At 35.1% G+C, this 25696-nt stretch overlaps 1 protein-coding gene and 1 long non-coding RNA gene across 6 annotated transcripts in view; one reads left to right on the top strand and one right to left on the bottom strand.

Moving 5' to 3' along the window:
- Window positions 1-7981, bottom strand: part of septin2 (septin 2) — a 24578-nt gene extending 16597 nt beyond the window's left edge. For 2 of the 5 annotated variants that reach the window (XM_087238804.1, XM_087238806.1), the window contains exons 1-4: window positions 7867-7951; window positions 5571-5612; window positions 5256-5373; window positions 2826-2912 (exon numbers count right to left, since the gene is read on the bottom strand). In XM_087238804.1, coding sequence (XP_087094930.1) covers window positions 2826-2912; window positions 5256-5373; window positions 5571-5594 — 229 coding nt within the window. In that variant the 5' untranslated portion in view covers window positions 5595-5612; window positions 7867-7951. 5 annotated transcript variants of the gene reach the window in all.
- LOC148679736 (uncharacterized) overlaps window positions 1-25696 on the top strand; it is an 807653-nt gene that overhangs the window by 273713 nt on the left and 508244 nt on the right. The window lies entirely within an intron of this gene.

Here is a 25696-nt window from a genome sequence, read left to right as displayed (position 1 = left end):
GTCTCATAACGAATTTATTATTTGTATCCTACCGTTTCAACTACCTGACCCGCATGGTTTTTGTTTTACCTATAACCAAATCATAAATAAATAAAGATAAGTTACACAACGTGAGTAAGTGAGAGAGAAAGCGAGCAAGCGGTCACGTGATGTGCGTTTTCAGCAGTTTAGTGTGGAAGGAGGGCTGTTCAGAAATGCTAAATGAAACGCCAGTGTGGATGTGGATCGTTTTTGTTCTAAAATGTAATTTAAAAACTAAGATGTATTAGTGTACACAAGGCCGTGTGTATTTTTCGTGAGCGAGTTTGCGACGGGGGCAGGGTGTAGGACTCAGCATTGTGAAGTCTATCGACCCAAACCTAACGCCTGATATGTGCAGAACGATGAATTTCATGAAATCTTTCAAGCATCAAAAGTGATGGATGTGTTAAACAAAATATTTGACTGTGTCATCGCATCCCAAACGACTCAAAATAATACAAAACAATAGAACTAGAGCAATCTGTACAGAGCGAGAAGGCTTCTCTTTCAACCTTCCTAAACAGGCCCAGAGGGCCCAGAGGGAGAGGGGACAATCACCCCCAGGCAGGGTTTAAGTCAACCTTACATAGTGTGAATACACCCTAAAATAACAAACTAATATTTATGGTATTTTTTTATTAATTTATTTGAACATTAACCGATAAGTGTCTATAAATGTGCAGAAATGCAATGAAACTTTTGTCAATAAAAGATGTAGAAATCATTCTCATTACAAAATCATGAAAATGTTTGGTGCATAACTGCAAAAATTAAAATTCTTCACCTTCTCATTCTCCCTTGGTTCCTAATTTGTTACTGTTAAACTCAAAAGAATAATTTGGAAGAGAGCTAGAAACTTGTAACTATTGACTTAGACAGTATTTGTTTTTCCTATAATGAACATCAATTGCTACCAGTTTCCAACCTTTTCAAAATACCGCCTTATTTTGAACAGAAAAAAAAGACATTTAAAATAATCTGGAATCGATTCAGGGGGAGTAATTTTTGGTTTGGATTTTTGTGTGAACTATCCTTTAAACAACTCTCAGCACCTACAGCGATGGAGTTAGATTGACTGCAAACATAGTGGCTCAGAGACACTGAAAACTGGGTGAACAGTGATGCGTTACACAATATTCCTTAAATTACAAAAATAGAAATTTGATAACTGCGCTAAACCCTGTAACATTCTTTAACATTGCGTTGACAAATATAATGTGTTTTTTTAACAACAGATTAGGGTTGTAACAATATACCGGTATGACGGTTTACCACGATTTGAACGTGCACGATTATCATACCATGAACAATTGCATATCAACGGTTTTAACCCTTAAAGACCGAGACAGCCGCCCGCGGCTAAAAATAAGTATTGCTCTTAAATGTTTAATAACTTTTGATCCGCTGATCCGATTCATACAATTCAAAGATTGGCATAAAGAAGAGAGTCTCAGCTTTCCAGTGCTGTATCACATAACATTCGCGGACTTTCAGAGGCTCCAGAATCAGTGCGGTTACGTCATCAAAATTTGACAACGCTGATTTGACAAAGAAACGCTCGTCACTGTGTCTCCGGACAAATCAGACACGATACATTGATGCATTGTCCCTCCTCCATGCCCAGATTGGTTCAAACTCGCTATATCACAACCAATAAGCATAGGTTTCGCTTTTGTTTGTGGACCAAAAACGAGCTTTTTGAACAACACAGAATGAGAGATAGGCATACATTTATGCGTGGCTAAATAAAACGTAAAAAAAAAAGTTTTGCATGAAATAATTCTCATACTAAGTACTTTTGCATGCACAGCAGCACAGAAACATGACAAAACAGTGACACAGCAAAGACGAACTGCTGCTCTTGCTGTTTTCAAAAGACTCAAATGAAGGTGCAGCTGTTTGTCTGCATTGCAGACAACCATATCCAAATCCATATCCATAGACAACCATATCCATGCTGGCACATAAAACCTAAGGACGTTCCATATTGAATCTAGTTTCGTTATGTAACTATTTATAATATAGTAAATATTTATATCTATTTTTTTTACTGAGGATTTGCACCATGTTTATTTGGATTTTATTTGGACTTTGACACATTATTTATTATTTTCTTATTTTTTATTTGTTCATTGTAAGTGGTGTTGTTTATAGTAACTGAAAATATATTATTTGGAAAAAGTCAAATTTGCTTCACTGTTCTATTATTTTGTAACATTTGTAACATACCGTATACCGCGAAACCGTGGTATTGTTTTAGACGATTATCATACCGTAAAAAATTCATACCGTTACAACCCTACAACAGATCCAGTAGCTACAACAACTGCAACAATCTTGTAAAAAGAACGACTCTTTTAACTCGAAGTGACATTTTGAATTACTTTGGATTCTTACCTGGTAAATCTAAAAAAAAAAAAAACAATAGAGGAAAAACCCAAAACAGCAACAGGATACATTAAAAAATGTTGACCACTTCATATAGCCTAATTTCCTTGGAATAATGCTTTTTTGTAACAAATTTTGTTTAGTATGATTTGTATCTTTATTTTAATGTGTTTTTTTGCTGGTCAGTTATCTACAAAATAAATAAAAGGAACAAAAACATTTTAGGTAAAATTATGTGCTAATAATATTTTCTTCAACAATAAGGGAATTATGAATTAAAAACAGATTTTTACTTGTATATGCTGCTTACCAAGTATGCATATATGCATAAGTATGCTTTGCTAATAAATATCCGGCCCGACATTTACATGAACAATGTTTCTAAAAACATCTGATGTCATGTGGTAACCTCTCACCTGCAGCACCAGGAATGACCCTCTCTGGGTAAAGATCGGTGAGGAACAAACTGTTGATCAGCGTTGACTTCCCCAAACCAGACTCACCTGAAAACAACACAATGAGGAAGACACTAAAATAATCATATCAAACCAAATAAACATTTCAAAAGTCACACGGCATTTTCCCAAAGAGTAAATCAACATAACTTCAAAAGCAAACACTGCAGACTTCATTGTTTCCTGCAATCATCTAGACAGTGTTTTATTTCTGGGTCTTGGACAAGCTGTCGTCCATCATTAGCTGAAGCTGTGCAGCAGTGAAAGGGCTCATGGCTGAAGGTTCTGCATTCCTCTGTGATTTATTTTAAGACGATGGGATGACTGTACAATGGGCTCTGCTGAGCGGGCAGCTCTTAGACACCCTCCCCCAACAGCAGATCTCATGTGCGTGTCAACAGCTGTATACACACACACACACACACACACACACTGCTGATGGGAGAGTCCCAGAAAAAAAAAATAGGATTCATCTTTTCTGTGGTGCTGCCAAAGAGTTTTGTTCCCACAGTCACTTTCTCTATACAAACCTTTCAATACTGTGTTTCTTTTCTCTAAAATAATAAGATTTCCCTCCAAACATTAAAAACTGCTCTCACTGAAGTTTGTAGATAGTGACATATCACAATTCAGGGTTCAACACAAAGGATTTTTTCTACTGGCTCGATCGAGTCAGTGGTTCAGTGGCTGTTACTTGCCCTGCCACAAATTTTACTGGCCCCACCAAAAATAAAAATAAAAAGTTAAAAGCCATTTCTTAGCCACATATTTTAAATATTGTGTCAACATCTGTGAATCTAGAATATAAATATTTTTAAAAAATGTAATAAATGTGTAATAAGCAAAACTCAACGTGTTAACAAAATAAGCGGTATGGAAAATGTGCAGATATTTTATTACAGTTCTACATTTTTAACAAAAGGTGGCTGACATGCCAAACTGAACACAAACTGTGCAAAGCATCACTTAATAGTTTTTGTCGTGTTGTACCCACGTTAATTTCTGCTTCAAAGACGTTAGAAACTGATGTTTTTTTTAAGCCTCATAATTTGATGTTGCCGTCTCTTCAATGTACTGGTTGCTACCATAATATGAAAAAATAACGTGCTCACAACATCCAATGAGACAAAAGGAACCAAAAAGCAATATGGTGTTTACGACACCATCAAGAAGGTAGCAATTAAAGGCTTAAAAGCACAAACTGTTTCTTGATTCTAAGACTGTATTTGCAAACATTTGACAAATAGTGTCGCAGAAAAATTAAACTTTAGTGACAAGGCAGCACTGGCCTAATCGGGCGAGTAATGATCTTGTCTACTGTCCCGAGTGCCTCTCAGGCTGGCCCCGGGCCATTGGGCAGTCCTTATTGTTAAACCCTGCAATGGAATACATTGTGGGTTTTAAAGGGATAGTTCACCCAAAAAAATTTTTTTTAATAAATTTTCATCAATAATTCCCCCATTTCATCCAAAACATTCATTGCACTTTTTTTGTTCCTAGTATGGATGTCAGTGGCTGCTTTTCCCCCCAACATTCTTCAGAATACCTTTCTTTGTGTTCAACACAGAAGAAAGAAAATCATAAAGGGTTTAGAACCACTTTAGTAGTTTTTTTGGGCCTTAGCAGCACTATCCCTTTAAGCAATTACTAGATCAACAGATTATTCATATTCATAGCTATAATTCTACATGTGATTTTTTAACGTGAACCTAATATGTCACACAAAAAAATAAACAGCAACATACGTTTCCCTCTGTAATGCATTACAAGGTGTTTACTGTAACAGTGCTAAACTCAGCAGTGCCTGCAACACAAACACAGCTTTTTAGTCCACCATTGTTGTTACATGCAAGGTTCCTCCTTCATTTAGTTATGCAGTACAGTGATGTTCCCACTGAGGTTTTCCCACTGTTATCGAAAAAGCTAACTTCAGGGCACGACAACAGTGGTGTTTTGTGGATCAAAAAATAAAATAATATTACAATTTTGCAGATTGAGCTAAATCTATTGCCATCATGTGGACGGAGCCACAGTTTGTTTATCTCACTTCGGAATTAATTCTGAAGAGCAAAATACGATTGTCAAGCAGACAAACTGACCAACACTTGAAATGAAACATGAAAATCTGTCAAACGTTACATGCACCTGTCTGTGACCCTGTCTTTTTTATTTTACCCACGGCGCTCACCACAAAAAAAAATCTATCTAGTGGATAATCTATCAAGTGAACTTTAGAGAAACTGATTATTTAACCAAATAGTTGATAACCAAATATGTAGATAGTATATCAATATGGGCATCTGTTATTGTGGTGGAAAATATTGTGATACTATGCCATATCTGTATTTTTTCCCCACCCCTATTTGAAAACATCACATAAACACTACTTACCGACCACCATGAGAGTGAACTCAAAGCCCTTTTTCACTGATTTCCGATGCACCTGGTTTGGCAGATTTGCGAACCCAACATACCCAGGAGTCTCAGGGTTTGTGAACTGTCCCTGTTGCTAAAGGGAGAACAGATCTATGAGCATGATTATTTAATACATCCTAATAAACAGATCTCTGAACTATCCAATTATCTATCTATCAATAAAAAATAGAAAAATAAGACGATTTCCTAAACCGTTCCTATTTCTTTGCATTAGTCTGCACGAAACAAAATCTATGCGCAACATGGGTTCGTCTGTTCTCATTTCCTTACCTTCAGTTTATCAGCTTGAGACATTCTGAGTTTGAAGCAAACCTGCGAAAACAATAATTTTTACAAGGATTTTTTTTACAGAAATGTGACCATGCTGCATGGAGAACAACTAGACAGAAAAAGACTTTTTTTTAAAAGCACCTTATTGATGTTGTAAAACAAATGACATTTACACGCACAAGAGAGCAGTCGATTTAGTGAAAAGTTTCAGAGCTCTACAGGAACAGGAAGTCAGTTCCTGTCTGCGAGCATCAGTCTCACCACAAACCTGCACCAGCCATTTTACAGAAACTAGTAGAAGCTCTCAAAACACAGCTTTACTCATTTACTTATTTGAATAAAGAGGACATTTGGGATATTTTTGCTGACTGAAGTGCAACTATAGTCTTTACTTAAACCAGTGGTTGTCGACTAGAGAGCTTCTGCAAACTTCCAATATGACATAATATGATAGAAAAAAAGACAAAACAAACACTAAAAAACACCAAAAAAAAAAAAAAAAAAAAAAAAAAGTAAATTTACCATGTAAAAAACTTTTTTTTTAAACTCTTGGAGAACCAGGGGAAAAACAGAGTTATATATACACATCTTACGAGTAGCAGTGCGATATGGCTGTATATCAGCACTGGTGGGAGGCATGCCTTAGTGTCCCACCAGTGATGATATTTAGCCGTATCGCACTGCTACTTGTGTGATATTCCGTTAATGCTACAGTTTGAGGGCATAATAGTGTGTATAAAAAAGAAAATAAAACAGTCTAAAAACCCTTTCGTTTGAGGAACTACGTTCTTCTCCTGCTCATTCACATCTGCAGCTGACGTCAGAACAGCAGAAACCGTTGCTACTTCACAAACGTCATTTTACAGCTAGTATATGAATGATTCTCTAGCATAATATCTAAAGTGATGACAAAACAGGCGACTTTTTAAGATTATAAGGCTGAACAGCCTGAAATATCATCAGTCTAGAAACAATTTCCAGTATTTCTCTGTTATAATTGGGATATCACAATAATTAATCCCGAAAAAGCCAAAGAGAACCTTGGGGAAAAAAACACACATATACATATGTGTGTGTGTGTGTAATATATATTATATATAAATATATATTATATACATGCTACATAACTACATGTGCATAATATATAATGAGTATATACAACATTCCAATTTTATTATCATAATAATAATATAAATTATTATGTTATTATTATTACTATTAAGTCCATAATATCATAGTAAAATTATAACAACACCAGTTACAAAATAATATAAAAATTATAGAAATCATATTGTTATTTTGAAACGTACTACAGTTAAAGTACTTCAATTAAAATCTGTTGTGGTAACGTTAATTCTGTTGCTGCTGTGGTAATACAACTACAGTAACAAACAAATACACCCAATACACTAGTTTTCTACAGTTATGTATATTGTAATACACCACAGTTTACTGCAGTAAAAACTAAAACATTACCACTACAGTGTTTATTATTGGTGTATCAGTTCACTGTAGTTAAATGATACAGTAGCATTCATTAAAGTGTTTTAAATGCTATGACAGTGTAATACACATTACTATAGTGCGGTTCAAAACACTATAGTATTTATCATAAATTACTATAGTACTTTTACGAGTGGTATTTTAAGTTCAAACTTGATAATTCCACATGAAAAAAAAACTCAGACTGAAAGCAATCAATGTACATCAAAAGTGCAGTCGAATATTATAAAGAGTCTTAAAAATGAAAAGGAAACACGACAGAAATGGCTCCCCGTGTGATAAAAGATAAAAAAACAGTCTGTTCTGTTTAGTTTTTGTGGATAACTACTCGGATTATTAAAACCCAATTTTCTATCAGTGCTCAGCCCACGATTAAATGAAATTGTAACATTATAAAAAACCAATACAGTTTATCGTCACGTTATTAAAAATAAAAGCGTTTAAAGCAGCTTTCCAGCTTTTTTCGTTTCTTCTAGAAACTTAACGTTACGCGAACAGAAACCGACTTTGGCGAAGGAGGGAAACAAACACATTTTCAAACATATTATATAGTTAACTCCAGGACAAATGTGAAACGGTGTGAAACTATCAGTAATCTGCTTATTACTGTCGTCGGATGATGCAGGACTGTGGTGGTTTGATTTCTCTCTCGCATTAGCGGCACGCCTCAGTTAACGGAGCTCATTCACTGAGCGACAGGCTAATCTTCTGAGAAGCAGAAATCCCACATCAAATAAAGCCTGACTTGTGGTCTGAGGCACAGCAATAAAGACAATATGTTGATCAGGTATACCTTTAAGTCGCGGAAAGTCCTGGGGTCGCTGCTGCAGGAGGTTGAAGAGACGTACAGCCCAAATTCCTGAGATTCCGGAACTCTCACTGACGCCGACAGCACAAATGTGAAGTACAAAATCAAAGAGACTCTTGGTTTCAAAATAAAAGTCCTGTCGCCTCCTGGTGGATGACTGTGATATAGGTGGAACACCCATGCAAAAATGGGACGTAGCGTTTATGTGGGTTCAAGTTTTGCGCCCATGCCCCCTCAATCCAACTTTATTTTATAACAGGCAAGTGACAGTCCCAAAATATTTCCACCAATAAGTTAAAGATATTTTTCCTCATCAACATGCTTAAAACAAATACATTTCGCAGTTCTGAACACAACGGAAATAGTATGAAGTAGTTTCTAGTAAAAGTATAATTACATTAAGCATGTTGAGTGTAAGATACTTGAATGACAGGAGGCAGAGATGTTTCGAGACTCTTTACTGAGTATATGCAGAACAGAACAGAAAAGAACACAGCTATGGCCAACAACACCTCCAGTAAACTAACTAAACTTCCCCTTCTCGGAGTAGGTTTCCCTCACATGCCCCTCCCCATCTTTGCTCTCTTAAAGGAGCTTCACTTATTTCAAATTATATACAGTCAATACACTACACCCCTTTTCCTCAGTTAACAAAGTCTAAAAATCTCTTTGGGGCTTTATGCTCTCTATAGCAGGGGTGTCCAAACTTTTTGGGCCGAGGGCCTGATGCAAAAAAAAAAACGTTGTCGCGGGCCAAATTTTACATACATCACACAGACACGCATATATATATATATATATATATATATATATATATATATATATATATATATATATATATATATATATATATATAAAATACAGTTGAAGTCAGAATTGTTAGCCCCCCGAAATTATAAGCCCCCGTTTATTTTTTCCTCAATTTCTGTTTAACGGAGAGAAGATTTTTTTTCCACACATTTCTAAACATATTAGTTTTAGTAACTCATTTCTAATAACTGATTTATTTTATATTTGCCATGATGACAGTAAATAATATTTGACTAGATATTTTTAAGACACTTCTATACAGCTTAAAGTGACATTTAAAGGCTTAACTAGGTTAATCAAGTTAACTAGTCAAGTTAAGGTAATTAGGCAAGTTATTTTATAACAATGGTTTGTTCTGAAGAATGAAGGGGCTAATAATTTTGACCTTAAAATGGTTCATGAAAAAATTTAAACCGCTTTTTATTCTAGCCGAAATAAAACAAAAGTCTTTCTCCAAAAGAAAAAATATTATCAGACATACTGTAAAAATGTCCTTGCTCTGGTAAACATCATTTGGGAAATATTTAAAAAAGAAGAAATAAATCAAAGAGGGGCTAATAATTCAGACTTCAACTGTGTGTAGACAGACAGACAGACAGACAGACAGACAGACAGACAGACAGACAGACAGACAGACAGACAGACAGACAGACAGACAGACAGATAGATAGATAGATAGATAGATAGATAGATAGATAGATAGATAGATAGATAGATAGATAGATAGATAGATAGATAGATAGATAGATAGATAGATCATAACAAGAACTGCTGCTTAATTGAATGCATGTAATAGCGACACCCGGTGGTTATTTATTGAATTACGTTCATTTTTGTATAGCGGGCCAGATTCTTTTGATATTTATAAAAAGCCTCGCGGGCCGCCACAAAACTGATTGCGGGCCGCAGATGGCCCGCGGGCCGTAGTTTGGACACGCCTGCTCTATAGGGTACCTTCTAGTTTGAGGGGACTCTGTCATGAAATCAGCCCCGGCAATTTCCTCCTCAGGATTTTCCATCTCCATTGCTGGCGGCTGTAACTCAGACATTTCAGTGCCAGAGGGTTCTGGTAGAGACAGTGTAGCCTCCTGGCTCGGGCTCGGGTTGGTTCCATGAGGGTGTCACCCTATCTAACAGCTGATCAACATGCCGTCTGTGCACTTGCCCGTCACTAGTTTTCACTCTGTATGAAAAGGGGCCTGTGACATCAGTAATGACCCCCAGCATCCACTTATTAGAACCCTTGGTGTAACTTCTCATGTGCACCAAGTCATGTGGCCTAAACTCTCTGACAGTGCCACGACCCTTTTCAGCATTCAGCTCCAGTTTGCGAAGCTTATCTTCCATGGCCAGGGTGTAAACGATCCAGGGCAGTGGTCAGTCGCAATTCATGAGCAACTCAGCTGGACATTTTCCTGTTGATGAATTTGGCGTGATATGTTGTGACAGCAAGAAACAAGCCAGACGGGTTTGCCAGTTACCCTTAGTGATGCGAGACAGGGCCTCCTTGGTTGTTTGCACCATACGTTCAGCTTGGCCGTTCAAACTTGGGGGATAAAGTACTTTTTTGACGTGACGAATGCCATTGCGGTCCGCAAACTCTTGGAACTCTGAGGATATGAAGCCAATGCCATTGTCTGAAACTATTACATCGGGCAATCATTGTGTTGCAAAAAGCAGCCTCAGTTTGTTGTTAACTGCTGACGATGTCATAGAACTCATCAGGGATACCTCCAGCCATTTGCTTTGTGCATCCACCACTATGAGGAATACTTTGCCTTGAAAAGGACCCGCAAAGTCAATATGCAACCGGGACTATCTTTTCGTTGTCCACTCCCAAGGATGTACTTTTGCTTTAGAGGGTGCATGACATGACATCTGAAAGGTTCTGCATGCCTTGACAATTTCTTCTATATCTCCAGTCCATGCCTGGCCACCACACAAAGCTCCCAGCGAGCCCCTTCATGTATACAATGCCTGGGTGTGCATCATGCAGCATAGCCAGCACTTCCTTTCGGGCCGAGCTGGGGACCACCACGTGACCCCAAAGCACACAGTTCTTATGCGCTGATAGCTCATGGCAGCGCAAGATGAATGGTCTAAACCGGCTATGGGTTGCCTCTGCCGGCCACACATGCAGTACCCAACATAACACCAGTGACATGACAGGGTCCTTTAGTGTACAGCTGGCAATTTTTTCAGCATGCATGGGTGTCTCTGGGACCATATCCAGTTGTAATACTTCCATGGTGGAGGTGTAACAGCATCAGGCGCGGGTAAAGGTAAGCGACTCAGGGCATCAGCATATTCACTAATATTGATCCTGGACCATCATCATCATTTAAATACAGTGTAAATTCACTATTGTTGATGCTGGACCATCATCATCTTTTAAATACAGTGTAAATTCACTATTGTTGATCCTGGACCATCATCATCTTTTAAATACAGTGTAAATTCACTATTGTTGATCCTGGACCATCATCATCTTTTAAATACAGTGTAAATACACTATTGTTGATCCTGGACCATCATCATCATTTAAATACAGTGTAAATTCACTATTGTTGATGCTGGACCATCATCATCATTTAAATACAGTGTAAATTCACTATTGTTGATCCTGGACCATCATCATCATTTAAATACAGTGTAAATTCACCATTGTTGATCCTGGACCATCATCATCATTTAAATACAGTGTAAATTCACCATTGTTGATCCTGGACCATCATCATCATTTAAATACAGTGTAAATTCACCATTGTTGATCCTGGACCATCATCATCATTTAAATACAGTGTAAATTCACTATTGTTGATCCTGGACCATCATCATCATTTAAATACAGCGAAAATTCACTATTGTTGATACTGGACCATCATCATCATTTAAATACAGTGTAAATTCACTATTGTTGATCCTGGACCATCATCATCATTTAAATACAGTGTAAATTCACTGTTGTTGATCCTGGACCATCATCATCATTTAAATACAGTGTAAATTCACTATTGTTGATGCTGGACCATCATCATCATTTAAATACAGTGTAAATTCACCATTGTTGATCCTGGACCATCATCATCATTTAAATACAGTGTAAATTCACTATTGTTGATCCTGGACCATCATCATCATTTAAATACAGCGAAAATTCACTATTGTTGATACTGGACCATCATCATCATTTAAATACAGTATAAATTCACTATTGTTGATACTGGACCATCATCATCATTTAAATACAGTGTAAATTCACTGTTGTTGATCCTGGACCATTATCATCATCATTTAAATACAGTGTAAATTCACTATTGTTGATGCTGGACCATCATCATCATTTAAATACAGTGTAAATTCACCATTGTTGATCCTGGACCATTATCATCATCATTTAAATACAGTGTAAATTCACTATTGTTGATGCTGGACCATCATCATCATTTAAATACAGTGTAAATTCACCATTGTTGATCCTGGACCATCATCATCATTTAAATACAGTGTAAATTCACTATTGTTGATCCTGGACCATCATCATCATTTAAATACAGCGAAAATTCACTATTGTTGATACTGGACCATCATCATCATTTAAATACAGTGTAAATTCACTGTTGTTGATCCTGGACCATCATCATCATTTAAATACAGTGTAAATTCACTGTTGTTGATCCTGGACCATCATCATCATTTAAATACAGTGTAAATTCACTGTTGTTGATCCTGGACCATCATCATCATTTAAATACAGTGTAAATTCAGTATTGTTGATCCTGGACCATCATCATCATTTAAATACAGTGTAAATTCACTATTGTTGATCCTGGACCATCATCATCATCATTTAAATACAGTGTAAATTCACTATTGTTGATCCTGGACCATCATCATCATTTAAATACAGCGAAAATACACTGCTGTTGATCCTGGAACATCATCATCATTTAAATACAGCGAAAGTACACTGTTGTTGATCCTGGACCATCATCATCATTTAAATACAGTGTAAATTCACTATTGTTGATCCTGGACCATCATCATCATTTAAATACAGCGAAAATTCACTATTGTTGATACTGGACCATCATCATCATTTAAATACAGTATAAATTCACTATTGTTGATACTGGACCATCATCATCATTTAAATACAGTGTAAATTCACTGTTGTTGATCCTGGACCATTATCATCATCATTTAAATACAGTGTAAATTCACTATTGTTGATGCTGGACCATCATCATCATTTAAATACAGTGTAAATTCACCATTGTTGATCCTGGACCATCATCATCATTTAAATACAGCGAAAATTCACTATTGTTGATACTGGACCATCATCATCATTTAAATACAGTATAAATTCACTATTGTTGATACTGGACCATCATCATCATTTAAATACAGTGTAAATTCACTATTGTTGATCCTGGACCATCATCATCATTTAAATACAGCGAAAATTCACTATTGTTGATACTGGACCATCATCATCATTTAAATACAGTATAAATTCACTATTGTTGATACTGGACCATCATCATCATTTAAATACAGTGTAAATTCACTATTGTTGATCCTGGACCATCATCATCATTTAAATACAGCGAAAATTCACTATTGTTGATACTGGACCATCATCATCATTTAAATACAGTGTAAATTCACTGTTGTTGATCCTGGACCATCATCATCATTTAAATACAGTGTAAATTCACTGTTGTTGATCCTGGACCATTATCATCATCATTTAAATACAGTGTAAATTCACTGTTGTTGATCCTGGACCATCATCATCATTTAAATACAGTGTAAATTCAGTATTGTTGATCCTGGACCATCATCATCATTTAAATACAGCGAAAATACACTGCTGTTGATCCTGGACCATCATCATCATTTAAATACAGTGTAAATTCACTATTGTTGATCCTGGACCATCATCATCATTTAAATACAGTGTAAAATCACTATTGTTGATCCTGGACCATCATCATCATTTAAATACAGTGAAAATACAATGTTGTTGATCCTGGACCATCATCATCATTTAAATACAGTGTAAATTCACTTTTGTTGATCCTGGACCATCATCATCATTTAAATACAGCGAAAATACACTGTTGTTGATCCTGGATCATCATCATCATTTAAATACAGCGAAAGTACACTGTTGTTGATCCTGGACCTTCATCATCATTTAAAAACAGTGTAAATTCACTATTGTTGATCCTGGACCATCATCATCATTTAAATACAGCGAAAATACACTGTTGTTGATCCTGGACCATCATCATCATTTAAATACAGCGAAAATACACTGTTGTTGATCCTGGACCATCATCATCATTTAAATACAGTGTAAATTCACTGTTGTTGATCCTGGACCATCATCATCATCATTTAAATACAGTGTAAATTCACTGTTGTTGATCCTGGACCATCATCATCATTTAAATACAGTGTAAATTCACTATTGTTGATCCTGGGCCATCATCATCATCATTTAAATACAGTGTAAATTCACTATTGTTGATCCTGGACCATCATCATCATTTAAATACAGTGAAAATACAATGTTGTTGATCCTGGACCATCATCATCATTTAAATACAGTGTAAATTCACTTTTGTTGATCCTGGACCATCATCATCATTTAAATACAGCGAAAATACACTGTTGTTGATCCTGGACCATCATCATCATTTAAATACAGCGAAAGTACACTGTTGTTGATCCTGGACCTTCATCATCATTTAAAAACAGTGTAAATTCACTATTGTTGATCCTGGACCATCATCATCATTTAAATACAGTGTAAAATCACAGTTGTTGATTCTGGACCATCATCATCATTTAAATACAGCGAAAATACACTGTTGTTGATCCTGGACCATCATCATCATTTAAATACAGTGTAAATTCACTATTGTTGATCCTGGACCATCATCATCATTTAAATACAGCGAAAATACACTGCTGTTGATCCTGGACCATCATCATCATTTAAATACAGTGTAAATTCACTATTGTTGATCCTGGACCATCATCATCATTTAAATACAGCGAAAATACACTGTTGTTGATCCTGGACCATCATCATCATGATTTAAATACAGTGTAAATTCACTATTGTTGATCCTGGACCATCATCATCATTTAAATACAGTGTAAATTCACTGTTGTTGATCCTGGACCATCATCATCATCATTTAAATACAGTGTAAATTCACTGTTGTTGATCCTGGACCATCATCATCATTTAAATACAGCGAAAATACACTGTTGTTGATCCTGGACCATCATCATCATTTAAATACAGTGTAAATTCACTGTTGTTGATCCTGGACCATCATCATCATTTAAATACAGTGTAAATTCACTGTTGTTGATCCTGGACCATCATCATCATTTAAATACAGCGAAAATACACTGTTGTTGATCCTGGACCATTATCATCATTTAAATACAGTGTAAATTCACTATTGTTGATCCTGGACCATCATCATCATTTAAATACAGTGTAAATTCACTATTGTTGATCCTGGACCATCATCATCATCATTTAAATACAGTGTAAATTCACTATTGTTGATCCTGGACCATCATCATCATTTAAATACAGCGAAAATACACTGTTGTTGATCCTGGACCATCATCATCATTTAAATACAGCGAAAATTCACTGTTGTTGATCCTGGACCATCATCATCATTTAAATACAGTGTAAATTCACTATTGTTGATCCTGGACCATCATCATCATTTAAATACAGCGAAAATACACTGTTGTTGATCCTGGACCATCATCATCATTTAAATACAGTGTAAATTCACTGTTGTTGATCCTGGACCATCATCATCATCATTTAAATACAGTGTAAATTCACTATTGTTGATCCTGGACCATCATCATCATTTAAATACAGTGTAAATTCACTGTTGTTGATCCTGGACCATCATCATCATTTAAATAAAGCGAAAATACACTGTTGTTGATTCTGGACCATCATCATCATTTAAATACAGTGTAAATTCAATATTGTTGATCCTGGACCATCATCATCATTTAAATACAGTGTAAATTCACTATTGTTGATCCTGGACCATCATCATCATTTAAATACAGTGTAAAGTCAATGTTGTTGATCCTGGACCATCATCATCATTTAAATACAGTGTAAATTCACTATTGTTGATCCTGGACCATCATCATCATTTAAATACAGTGAAAATACACTGTTGTTGATCCTGGGCCATCATCATCATTTAAATACAGCGAAAAAACACTGTTGTTGATCCTGGACCATCATCATCATTTAAATACAGTGTAAATTCACTATTGTTGATCCTGGACCATCATTATCATTTAAATACAGTGTAAATTCACTATTGTTGATCCTGGACCATCATCATCATTTAAATACAGTGAAAATACACTGTTGTTGATCCTGGACCATCATCATCATCATTTAAATACAGTGTAAATTCACTATTGTTGATCCTGGACCATCATCATCATCATTTAAATACAGTGTAAATTCACTGTTGTTGATCCTGGACCATCATCATCATTTAAATACAGTGTAAATTCACTATTGTTGATCCTGGACCATCATCATCATTTAAATACAGTGAAAATACACTGTTGTTGATCCTGGGCCATCATCATCATTTAAATACAGCGAAAAAACACTGTTGTTGATCCTGGACCATCATCATCATTTAAATACAGTGTAAATTCACTATTGTTGATCCTGGACCATCATTATCATTTAAATACAGTGTAAATTCACTATTGTTGATCCTGGACCATCATCATCATTTAAATACAGTGAAAATACACTGTTGTTGATCCTGGACCATCATCATCATCATTTAAATACAGTGTAAATTCACTATTGTTGATCCTGGACCATCATCATCATCATTTAAATACAGTGTAAATTCACTATTGTTGATCCTGGACCATCATCATCATTTAAATACAGCGAAAATACACTGTTGTTGATCCTGGACCATCATCATCATTAAAATACAGCGAAAGTACACTGTTGTTGATCCTGGACCTTCATCATCATTTAAAAACAGTGTAAATGCACTATTGTTGATCCTGGACCATCATCATCATTTAAATACAGCGAAAATACACTGTTGTTGATCCTGGACCATCATCATCATTTAAATACAGTGTAAATTCACTATTGTTGATCCTGGACCATCATCATCATTTAAATACAGTGTAAATTCACTATTATTGATCCTGGACCATCATCATCATTTAAATACAGTGTAAATTCACTATTGTTGATCCTGGACCATCATCATCATCATTTAAATACAGTGTAAATTTACTATTGTTGATCCTGGACCATCATCATCATTTAAATACAGTGTAAATTCACTATTGTTGATCCTGGACCATCATCATCATCATTTAAATACAGTGTAAATTCACTGTTGTTGATCCTGGACCATCATCATCATTTAAATACAGCGAAAATAAACTGTTGTTGATCCTGGACCATCATCATCTTTTAAATACAGTGTAAATTCACTATTGTTGATCCTGGACCATCATCATCATTTAAATACATTGTAAATTCACTATTGTTGATCCTGGACCATCATAATCATCATTTAAATACAGCAAAAATACACTGTTGTTGATCCTGGACCATCATCATCATTTAAATACAGCGAAAATACACTGTTGTTGATCCTGGGCCATCATCATCATTTAAATACAGTGTAAATTCACTATTGTTGATCCTGGACCATCATCATCATTTAAATACAGCGAAAATACACTATTGTTGATCCTGGACCATCATCATCATTTAAATACAGTGTAAAATCACTATTGTTGATCCTGGACCATCATCATCATTTAAATACAGTGTAAAATCACTGTTGTTGATCCTGGACCATCATCATTTAAATACAGTGTAAATTCACTGTTGTTGATCCTGGACCATCATCATCATTTAAATACAGCAAAAATACACTGTTGTTGATCCTGGACCATCTTCATCATTTAAATACAGTGAAAATACACTGTTGTTAATCCTGGACCATCATCATCATTTAAATACAGCGAAAATACACTGTTGTTGATCCTGGACCATCATCATCATTTAAATACAGCGAAAGTACACTGTTGTTGATCCTGGACCTTCATCATCATTTAAAAACAGTGTAAATTCACTATTGTTGATCCTGGACCATCATCATCATTTAAATACAGTGTAAATTCACTGTTGTTGATCCTGGACCATCAACATCATCATTTAAATACAGTGTAAATTCACTGTTGTTGATCCTGGACCATCATCATCATTTAAATACAGTGTAAATTCACTGTTGTTGATCCTGGACCATCATCATCATTTAAATACAGTGTAAATTCACTATTGTTGATCCTGGACCATCATCATCATTTAAATACAGTGTAAATTCACTATTGTTGATCCTGGACCATCATCATCATTTAAATACAGTGTAAATTCACTATTGTTGATCCTGGACCATCATCATCATTTAAATACAGCGAAAATACACTGTTGTTGATCCTGGACCATCATCATCATTTAAATACAGTGTAAATTCACTATTGTTGATCCTGGACCATCATCATCATTTAAATACAGTGTAAAGTCAATGTTGTTGATCCTGGACCATCATCATCATTTAAATACAGTGTAAATTCACTATTGTTGATCCTGGACCATCATCATCATTTAAATACAGTGTAAATTCACTATTGTTGATCCTGGACCATCATCATCATTTAAATACAGTGTAAATTCACTTTTGTTGATCCTGGACCATCTTCATCATTTAAATACAGCGAAAATACACTGTTGTTGATCCTGGACCATCATCATCATCATTTAAATACAGCGAAAATACACTGTTGTTCATCCTGGGCCATCATCATCATTTAAATACAGCGAAAATACACTGTTGTTCATCCTGGACCATCATCATCATTTAAATACAGTGTAAATTCACTGTTGTTGATCCTGGACCATCATCATCATCATTTAAATACAGTGTAAATTCACTGTTGTTGATCCTGGACCATCATCATCATTTAAATAAAGCGAAAATACACTGTTGTTGATTCTGGACCATCATCATCATTTAAATACAGTGTAAATTCAATATTGTTGATCCTGGACCATCATCATCATTTAAATACAGTGTAAATTCACTATTGTTGATCCTGGACCATCATCATCATTTAAATACAGTGTAAATTCACTATTGTTGATCCTGGACCATCATCATCATTTAAATACAGTGTAAATTCACTATTGTTGATCCTGGACCATCATCATCATTTAAATACAGCGAAAATACACTGTTGTTGATCCTGGACCATCATCATCATTTAAATACAGTGTAAATTCAATGTTGTTGATCCTGGACCATCATCATCATTTAAATACAGTGTAAAGTCAATGTTGTTGATCCTGGACCATCATCATCATTTAAATACAGTGAAAATACACTGTTGTTGATCCTGGACCATCATCATCATTTAAATACAGCGAAAATACACTGTTGTTGATCCTGGACCATCATCATCATTTAAATACAGTGTAAATTCACTGTTGTTGATCCTGGGCCATCATCATCATTTAAATACAGCGAAAATACACTGTTGTTGATCCTGGACCATCATCATCATTTAAATACAGCGAAAATACACTGTTGTTGATCCTGGACCATCATCATCATTTAAATACAGTGTAAATTCACTGTTGTTGATCCTGGACCATCATCATCATTTAAATACACTGTAAATTCACTATTGTTGATCCTGGACCATCATCATCATTTAAATACAGTGTAAATTCACAGTTGTTGATCCTGGACCATCATCATCATCATTTAAATACAGTGTAAATTCACTATTGTTGATCCTGGACCATCATCATCATTTAAATACAGTGTAAATTCACTGTTGTTGATCCTGGACCATCATCATCATCATTTAAATACAGTGTAAATTCACTGTTGTTGATCCTGGACCATCATCATCATCATTTAAATACACTGTAAATTCACTATTGTTGATCCTGGACCATCATCATCATTTAAATACAGTGTAAATTCACTATTGTTGATCCTGGACCATCATCATCATTTAAATACAGTGTAAATTCACTATTGTTGATCCTGGACCATCATCATCATTTAAATACAGTGTAAATTCACTTTTGTTGATCCTGGACCATCTTCATCATTTAAATACAGCGAAAATACACTGTTGTTGATCCTGGACCATCATCATCATCATTTAAATACAGCGAAAATACACTGTTGTTCATCCTGGACCATCATCATCATTTAAATACAGTGTAAATTCACTGTTGTTGATCCTGGACCATCATCATCATTTAAATACAGTGTAAATTCACTGTTGTTGATCCTGGACCATCATCATCATTTAAATACAGTGTAAATTCACTATTGTTGATCCTGGACCATCATCATCATTTAAATACAGTGTAAATTCACTATTATTGATCCTGGACCATCATCATCATTTAAATACAGTGTAAATTCACTATTGTTGATCCTGGACCATCATCATCATTTAAATACAGTGTAAATTCACTATTGTTGATCCTGGACCATCATCATCATTTAAATACAGTGTAAATTCACTTTTGTTGATCCTGGACCATCTTCATCATTTAAATACAGCGAAAATACACTGTTGTTGATCCTGGACCATCATCATCATCATTTAAATACAGCGAAAATACACTGTTGTTCATCCTGGACCATCATCATCATTTAAATACAGTGAAAATTCACTGTTGTTGATCCTGGACCATCATCATCATTTAAATACAGTGTAAATTCACTGTTGTTGATCCTGGGCCATCATCATCATTTAAATACAGTGTAAATTCACTGTTGTTGATCCTGGACCATCATCATCATCATTTAAATACAGTGTAAATTCACTGTTGTTGATCCTGGACCATCATCATCATTTAAATACAGTGTAAATTCACCATTGTTGATCCTGGACCATCATCATCATTTAAATACAGTGTAAATTCACCATTGTTGATCCTGGACCATCATCATCATTCAAATACAGTGTAAATTCACTATTGTTGATCCTGGACCATCATCATCATTTAAATACAGTGTAAATTCACTGTTGTTGATCCTGGACCATCATCATCATTTAAATACAGTGTAAATTCACTATTGTTGATCCTGGACCATCATCATCATTTAAATACAGCGAAAATTCACTATTGTTGATACTGGACCATCATCATCATTTAAATACAGTGTAAATTCACTATTGTTGATCCTGGACCATCATCATCATTTAAATACAGTGTAATTTCACTGTTGTTGATCCTGGACCATCATCATCATTTAAATACAGTGTAAATTCACTGTTGTTGATCCTGGACCATCATCATCATTTAAATACAGTGTAAATTCACTATTGTTGATCCTGGACCATCATCATCATTTAAATACAGTGTAAATTCACTATTATTGATCCTGGACCATCATCATCATTTAAATACAGTGTAAATTCACTATTGTTGATCCTGGACCATCATCATCATTTAAATACAGTGTAAATTCACTTTTGTTGATCCTGGACCATCTTCATCATTTAAATACAGCGAAAATACACTGTTGTTGATCCTGGACCATCATCATCATCATTTAAATACAGCGAAAATACACTGTTGTTCATCCTGGGCCATCATCATCATTTAAATACAGCGAAAATACACTGTTGTTCATCCTGGACCATCATCATCATTTAAATACAGTGAAAATTCACTGTTGTTGATCCTGGACCATCATCATCATTTAAATACAGTGAAAATACACTGTTGTTGATCCTGGGCCATCATCATCATTTAAATACAGTGTAAATTCACTGTTGTTGATCCTGGACCATCATCTTTATTTAAATACAGCGAAAATAAACTGTTGTTGATTCTGGACCATCATCATCATTTAAATACAGTGTAAATTCACTGTTGTTGATCCTGGACCATCATCATCATTTAAATACAGCGAAACTACACAGTTGTTGATCCTGGACAATCATCATCATTTAAATACAGCGAAAATACACTGTTGTTCATCCTGGACCATCATCATCATTTAAATACAGTGTAAATTCACTGTTGTTGATCCTGGACCATCTTCATCATTTAAATACAGCGAAAAATACACTGTTGTTGATCCTGGATCATCATCATCATTTAAATACAGTGTAAATTCACTATTGTTGATCCTGGACCATCATCATCATTTAAATACAGCGAAAATACACTGTTGTTGATCCTGGACCATCATCATCATTTAAATACAGCGAAAATACACTGTTGTTGATCCTGGACCATCATCATCATTTAAATACAGTGTAATGTCACTGTTGTTGATCCTGGACAATCATCATCATTTAAATACAGCGAAAATACACTGTTGTTGATCCTGGACCATCATCATCATCATTTAAATACAGCGAAAATACACTGTTGTTGATCCTGGACCATCATCATCATTTAAATACAGTGTAATGTCACTGTTGTTGATCCTGGACCATCATCATCATTTAAATACAGTGTAAATTCACTATTGTTGAATTTGGACCATCATCATCATTTAAATACAGTGAAAATACACTGTTGTTGATCCTCGACCATCATCATCATTTAAATACAGTGTAAATTCACTGTTGTTGATCCTGGACCATCATCATCATTTAAATACAGTGTAATCTCACTGTTGTTGATCCTGGACCATCATCATCATTTAAATACAGCGAAAATACACTGTTGTTGATCCTGGAACATCATCATCATTTAAATACAGTGTAAATTCACTGTTGTTGATCCTGGACCATCATCATCATTTAAATACAGTGTAAATTCACTGTTGTTGATCCTGGACCATCATCATCATTTAAATACAATGTAAATTCACTGTTGTTGATCCTGGACCATCATCATCATTTAAATACAGCAAAATACACTGTTGTTGATCCTGGACCATCATCATTTAAATACAGTGTAAATACACTGTTGTTGATCCTGGACCATCATCATCATTTAAATACAGTGTAAAATCACTATTGTTGATCCTGGACCATCATCATCATTTAAATACAATGTAAATTCACTGTTGTTGATCCTGGACCATCATCATCATTTAAATACAGTGTAAATTCACTATTGTTGATCCTGGACCATCATCATCATTTAAATACAGCGAAAATACACTGTTGTTGATCCTGGACCATCATCATCATTTAAATACAGTGTAAATTCACTATTGTTGATCCTGGACCATCATCATCATTTAAATACAGTGTAAATTCACTATTATTGATCCTGGACCATCATCATCATTTAAATACAGTGTAAATTCACTATTGTTGATCCTGGACCATCATCATCATTTAAATACAATGTAAATTCACTGTTGTTGATCCTGGACCATCATCATCATTTAAATACAGTGTAAATTCACTGTTGTTGATCCTGGACCATCATCATCATTTAAATACAGTGTAAATTCACTATTGTTGATCCTGGACCATCATCATCATTTAAATACAGCGAAAATACACTGTTGTTGATCCTGGACCATCATCATCATTTAAATACAATGTAAATTCACTGTTGTTGATCCTGGACCATCATCATCATTTAAATACAGTGTAAATTCACTGTTGTTGATCCTGGACAATCATCATCATTTAAATACAGCGAAAATACACTGTTGTTGATCCTGGACCATCATCATCATTTAAATACAGTGTAATTTCACTGTTGTTGATCCTGGACCATCATCATCATTTAAATACAGTGTAAATTCACTATTGTTGATCCTGGACCATCATCATCATTTAAATACAGTGTAAACTCACTGTTGTTGATCCTGGACCATCATCATCATTTAAATACAATGTAAATTCACTGTTGTTTATCCTGGACCATCATCATCATTTAAATACAGCAAAATACACTGTTGTTGATCCTGGACCATCATCATTTAAATACAGTGTAAATTCACTATTGTTGATCCTGGACCATCATCATCATTTAAATACAGCAAAATACACTGTTGTTGATCCTTGGCCATTATCATCATCATTTAAATACAGTGTAAATTCACTGTTGTTGATCCTGGACCATCATCATCATTTAAATACAGTGTAAATTCACTATTGTTGATCCTGAACCATCATCATCATTTAAATACAGCGAAAATACACTGTTGTTGATCCTGGACCATCATCATGATTTAAATACAGCGAAAATACACGGTTGTTGATCCTGGACCATCATCATCATTTAAATACAGTGTAAATTCACTATTGTTGATCCTGGACCATCATCATCATTTAAATACAGCGAAAATACACGGTTGTTAATCCTGGACCATCATCATCATATAAATACAGTGTAAATTCACTATTGTTGATCCTGGACCATCATCATCATTTAAATACAGCGAAAATTCACTGTTGTTGATCCTGGACCATCATCATCATTTAAATACAGCGAAAATACACTGTTGTTGATCCTGGACCATCATCATCATTTAAATACAGTGTAAATTCACTATTGTTGATCCTGGACCATCATCATCATTTAAATACAGTGTAAATTCACTATTGTTGATCCTGGACCATCATCATCATTTAAATAAAGCGAAAATACACTGTTGTTGATCCTGGACCATCATCATCATTTAAATACAGCGAAAATACACTGTTGTTGATCCTGGACCATCATCTTCATTTAAATACAGTGTAAATTCACTATTGTTGATCCTGGACCATCATCATCATTTAAATACAGTGAAAATACACTGTTGTTGATCCTGGGCCATCATCATCATTTAAATACAGCGAAAATACACTATTGTTGATCCTGGACCATCTTCATCATTTAAATACAGCGAAAATACACTGTTGTTGATCCTGGACCATCATCATCATCATCTAAATACAGTGTAAATTCACTGTTGTTGATCCTGGACCATCATCATCATTTAAATACAGTGTAAATTCACTGTTGTTGATCCTGGACCATCATCATCATTTAAATACAGTGTAAATTCACTGTTGTTGATCCTGGACCATCATCATCATCATTTAAATACAGTGTAAATTCACTGTTGTTGATCCTGGACCATCATCATCATTTAAATACAGTGTAAATTCACTGTTGTTGATCCTGGACCATCATCATCATTTAAATACAGTGTAAATTCACTGTTGTTGATCCTGGACCATCATCATCATTTAAATACAGTGTAAATTCACTGTTGTTGATCCTGGACCATCATCATCATTTAAATACAGTGTAAATTCACTATTGTTGATCCTGGACCATCATCATCATTTAAATACAGCGAAAATACACTGTTGTTGATTCTGGACCATCATCATCATTTAAATACAGTGAAAATACACTGTTGTTGATCCTGGACCATCATCATCATTTAAATACAGTGTAAATTCACTGTTGTTGATCCTGGACTATCATCATCATCATTTAAATACAGTGTAAATTCACTATTGTTGATCCTGGGCCATCATCATCATCATTTTAATACAGTGTAAATTCACTATTGTTGATCCTGGACCATCATCATCATTTAAATACAGCGAAAATACACTGTTGTTGATCCTGGACCATCATCATCATCATTTAAATACAGCGAAAATACACTGTTGTTGATCCTGGACCATCATCATCATTTAAATACAGTGTAAATTCACTATTGTTGATCCTGGACCATCATCATCATTTAAATACAGTGTAAATTCACTATTATTGATCCTGGACCATCATCATCATTTAAATACAGTGTAAATTCACTATTGTTGATCCTGGACCATCATCATCATTTAAATACAGCGAAAATACACTGTTGTTGATCCTGGACCATCATCATCATTTAAATACAATGTAAATTCA

Source organism: Danio rerio, chromosome 2 (assembly GCF_052040795.2).
Source record: "Danio rerio strain M-AB ecotype USA chromosome 2, GRCz13ab, whole genome shotgun sequence".
NCBI lineage: Eukaryota > Metazoa > Chordata > Actinopteri > Cypriniformes > Danionidae > Danio > Danio rerio.
The sequence above is the reverse complement of the archived record's forward strand: the minus strand, read 5'-3'. Positions and strand labels throughout refer to the sequence as shown.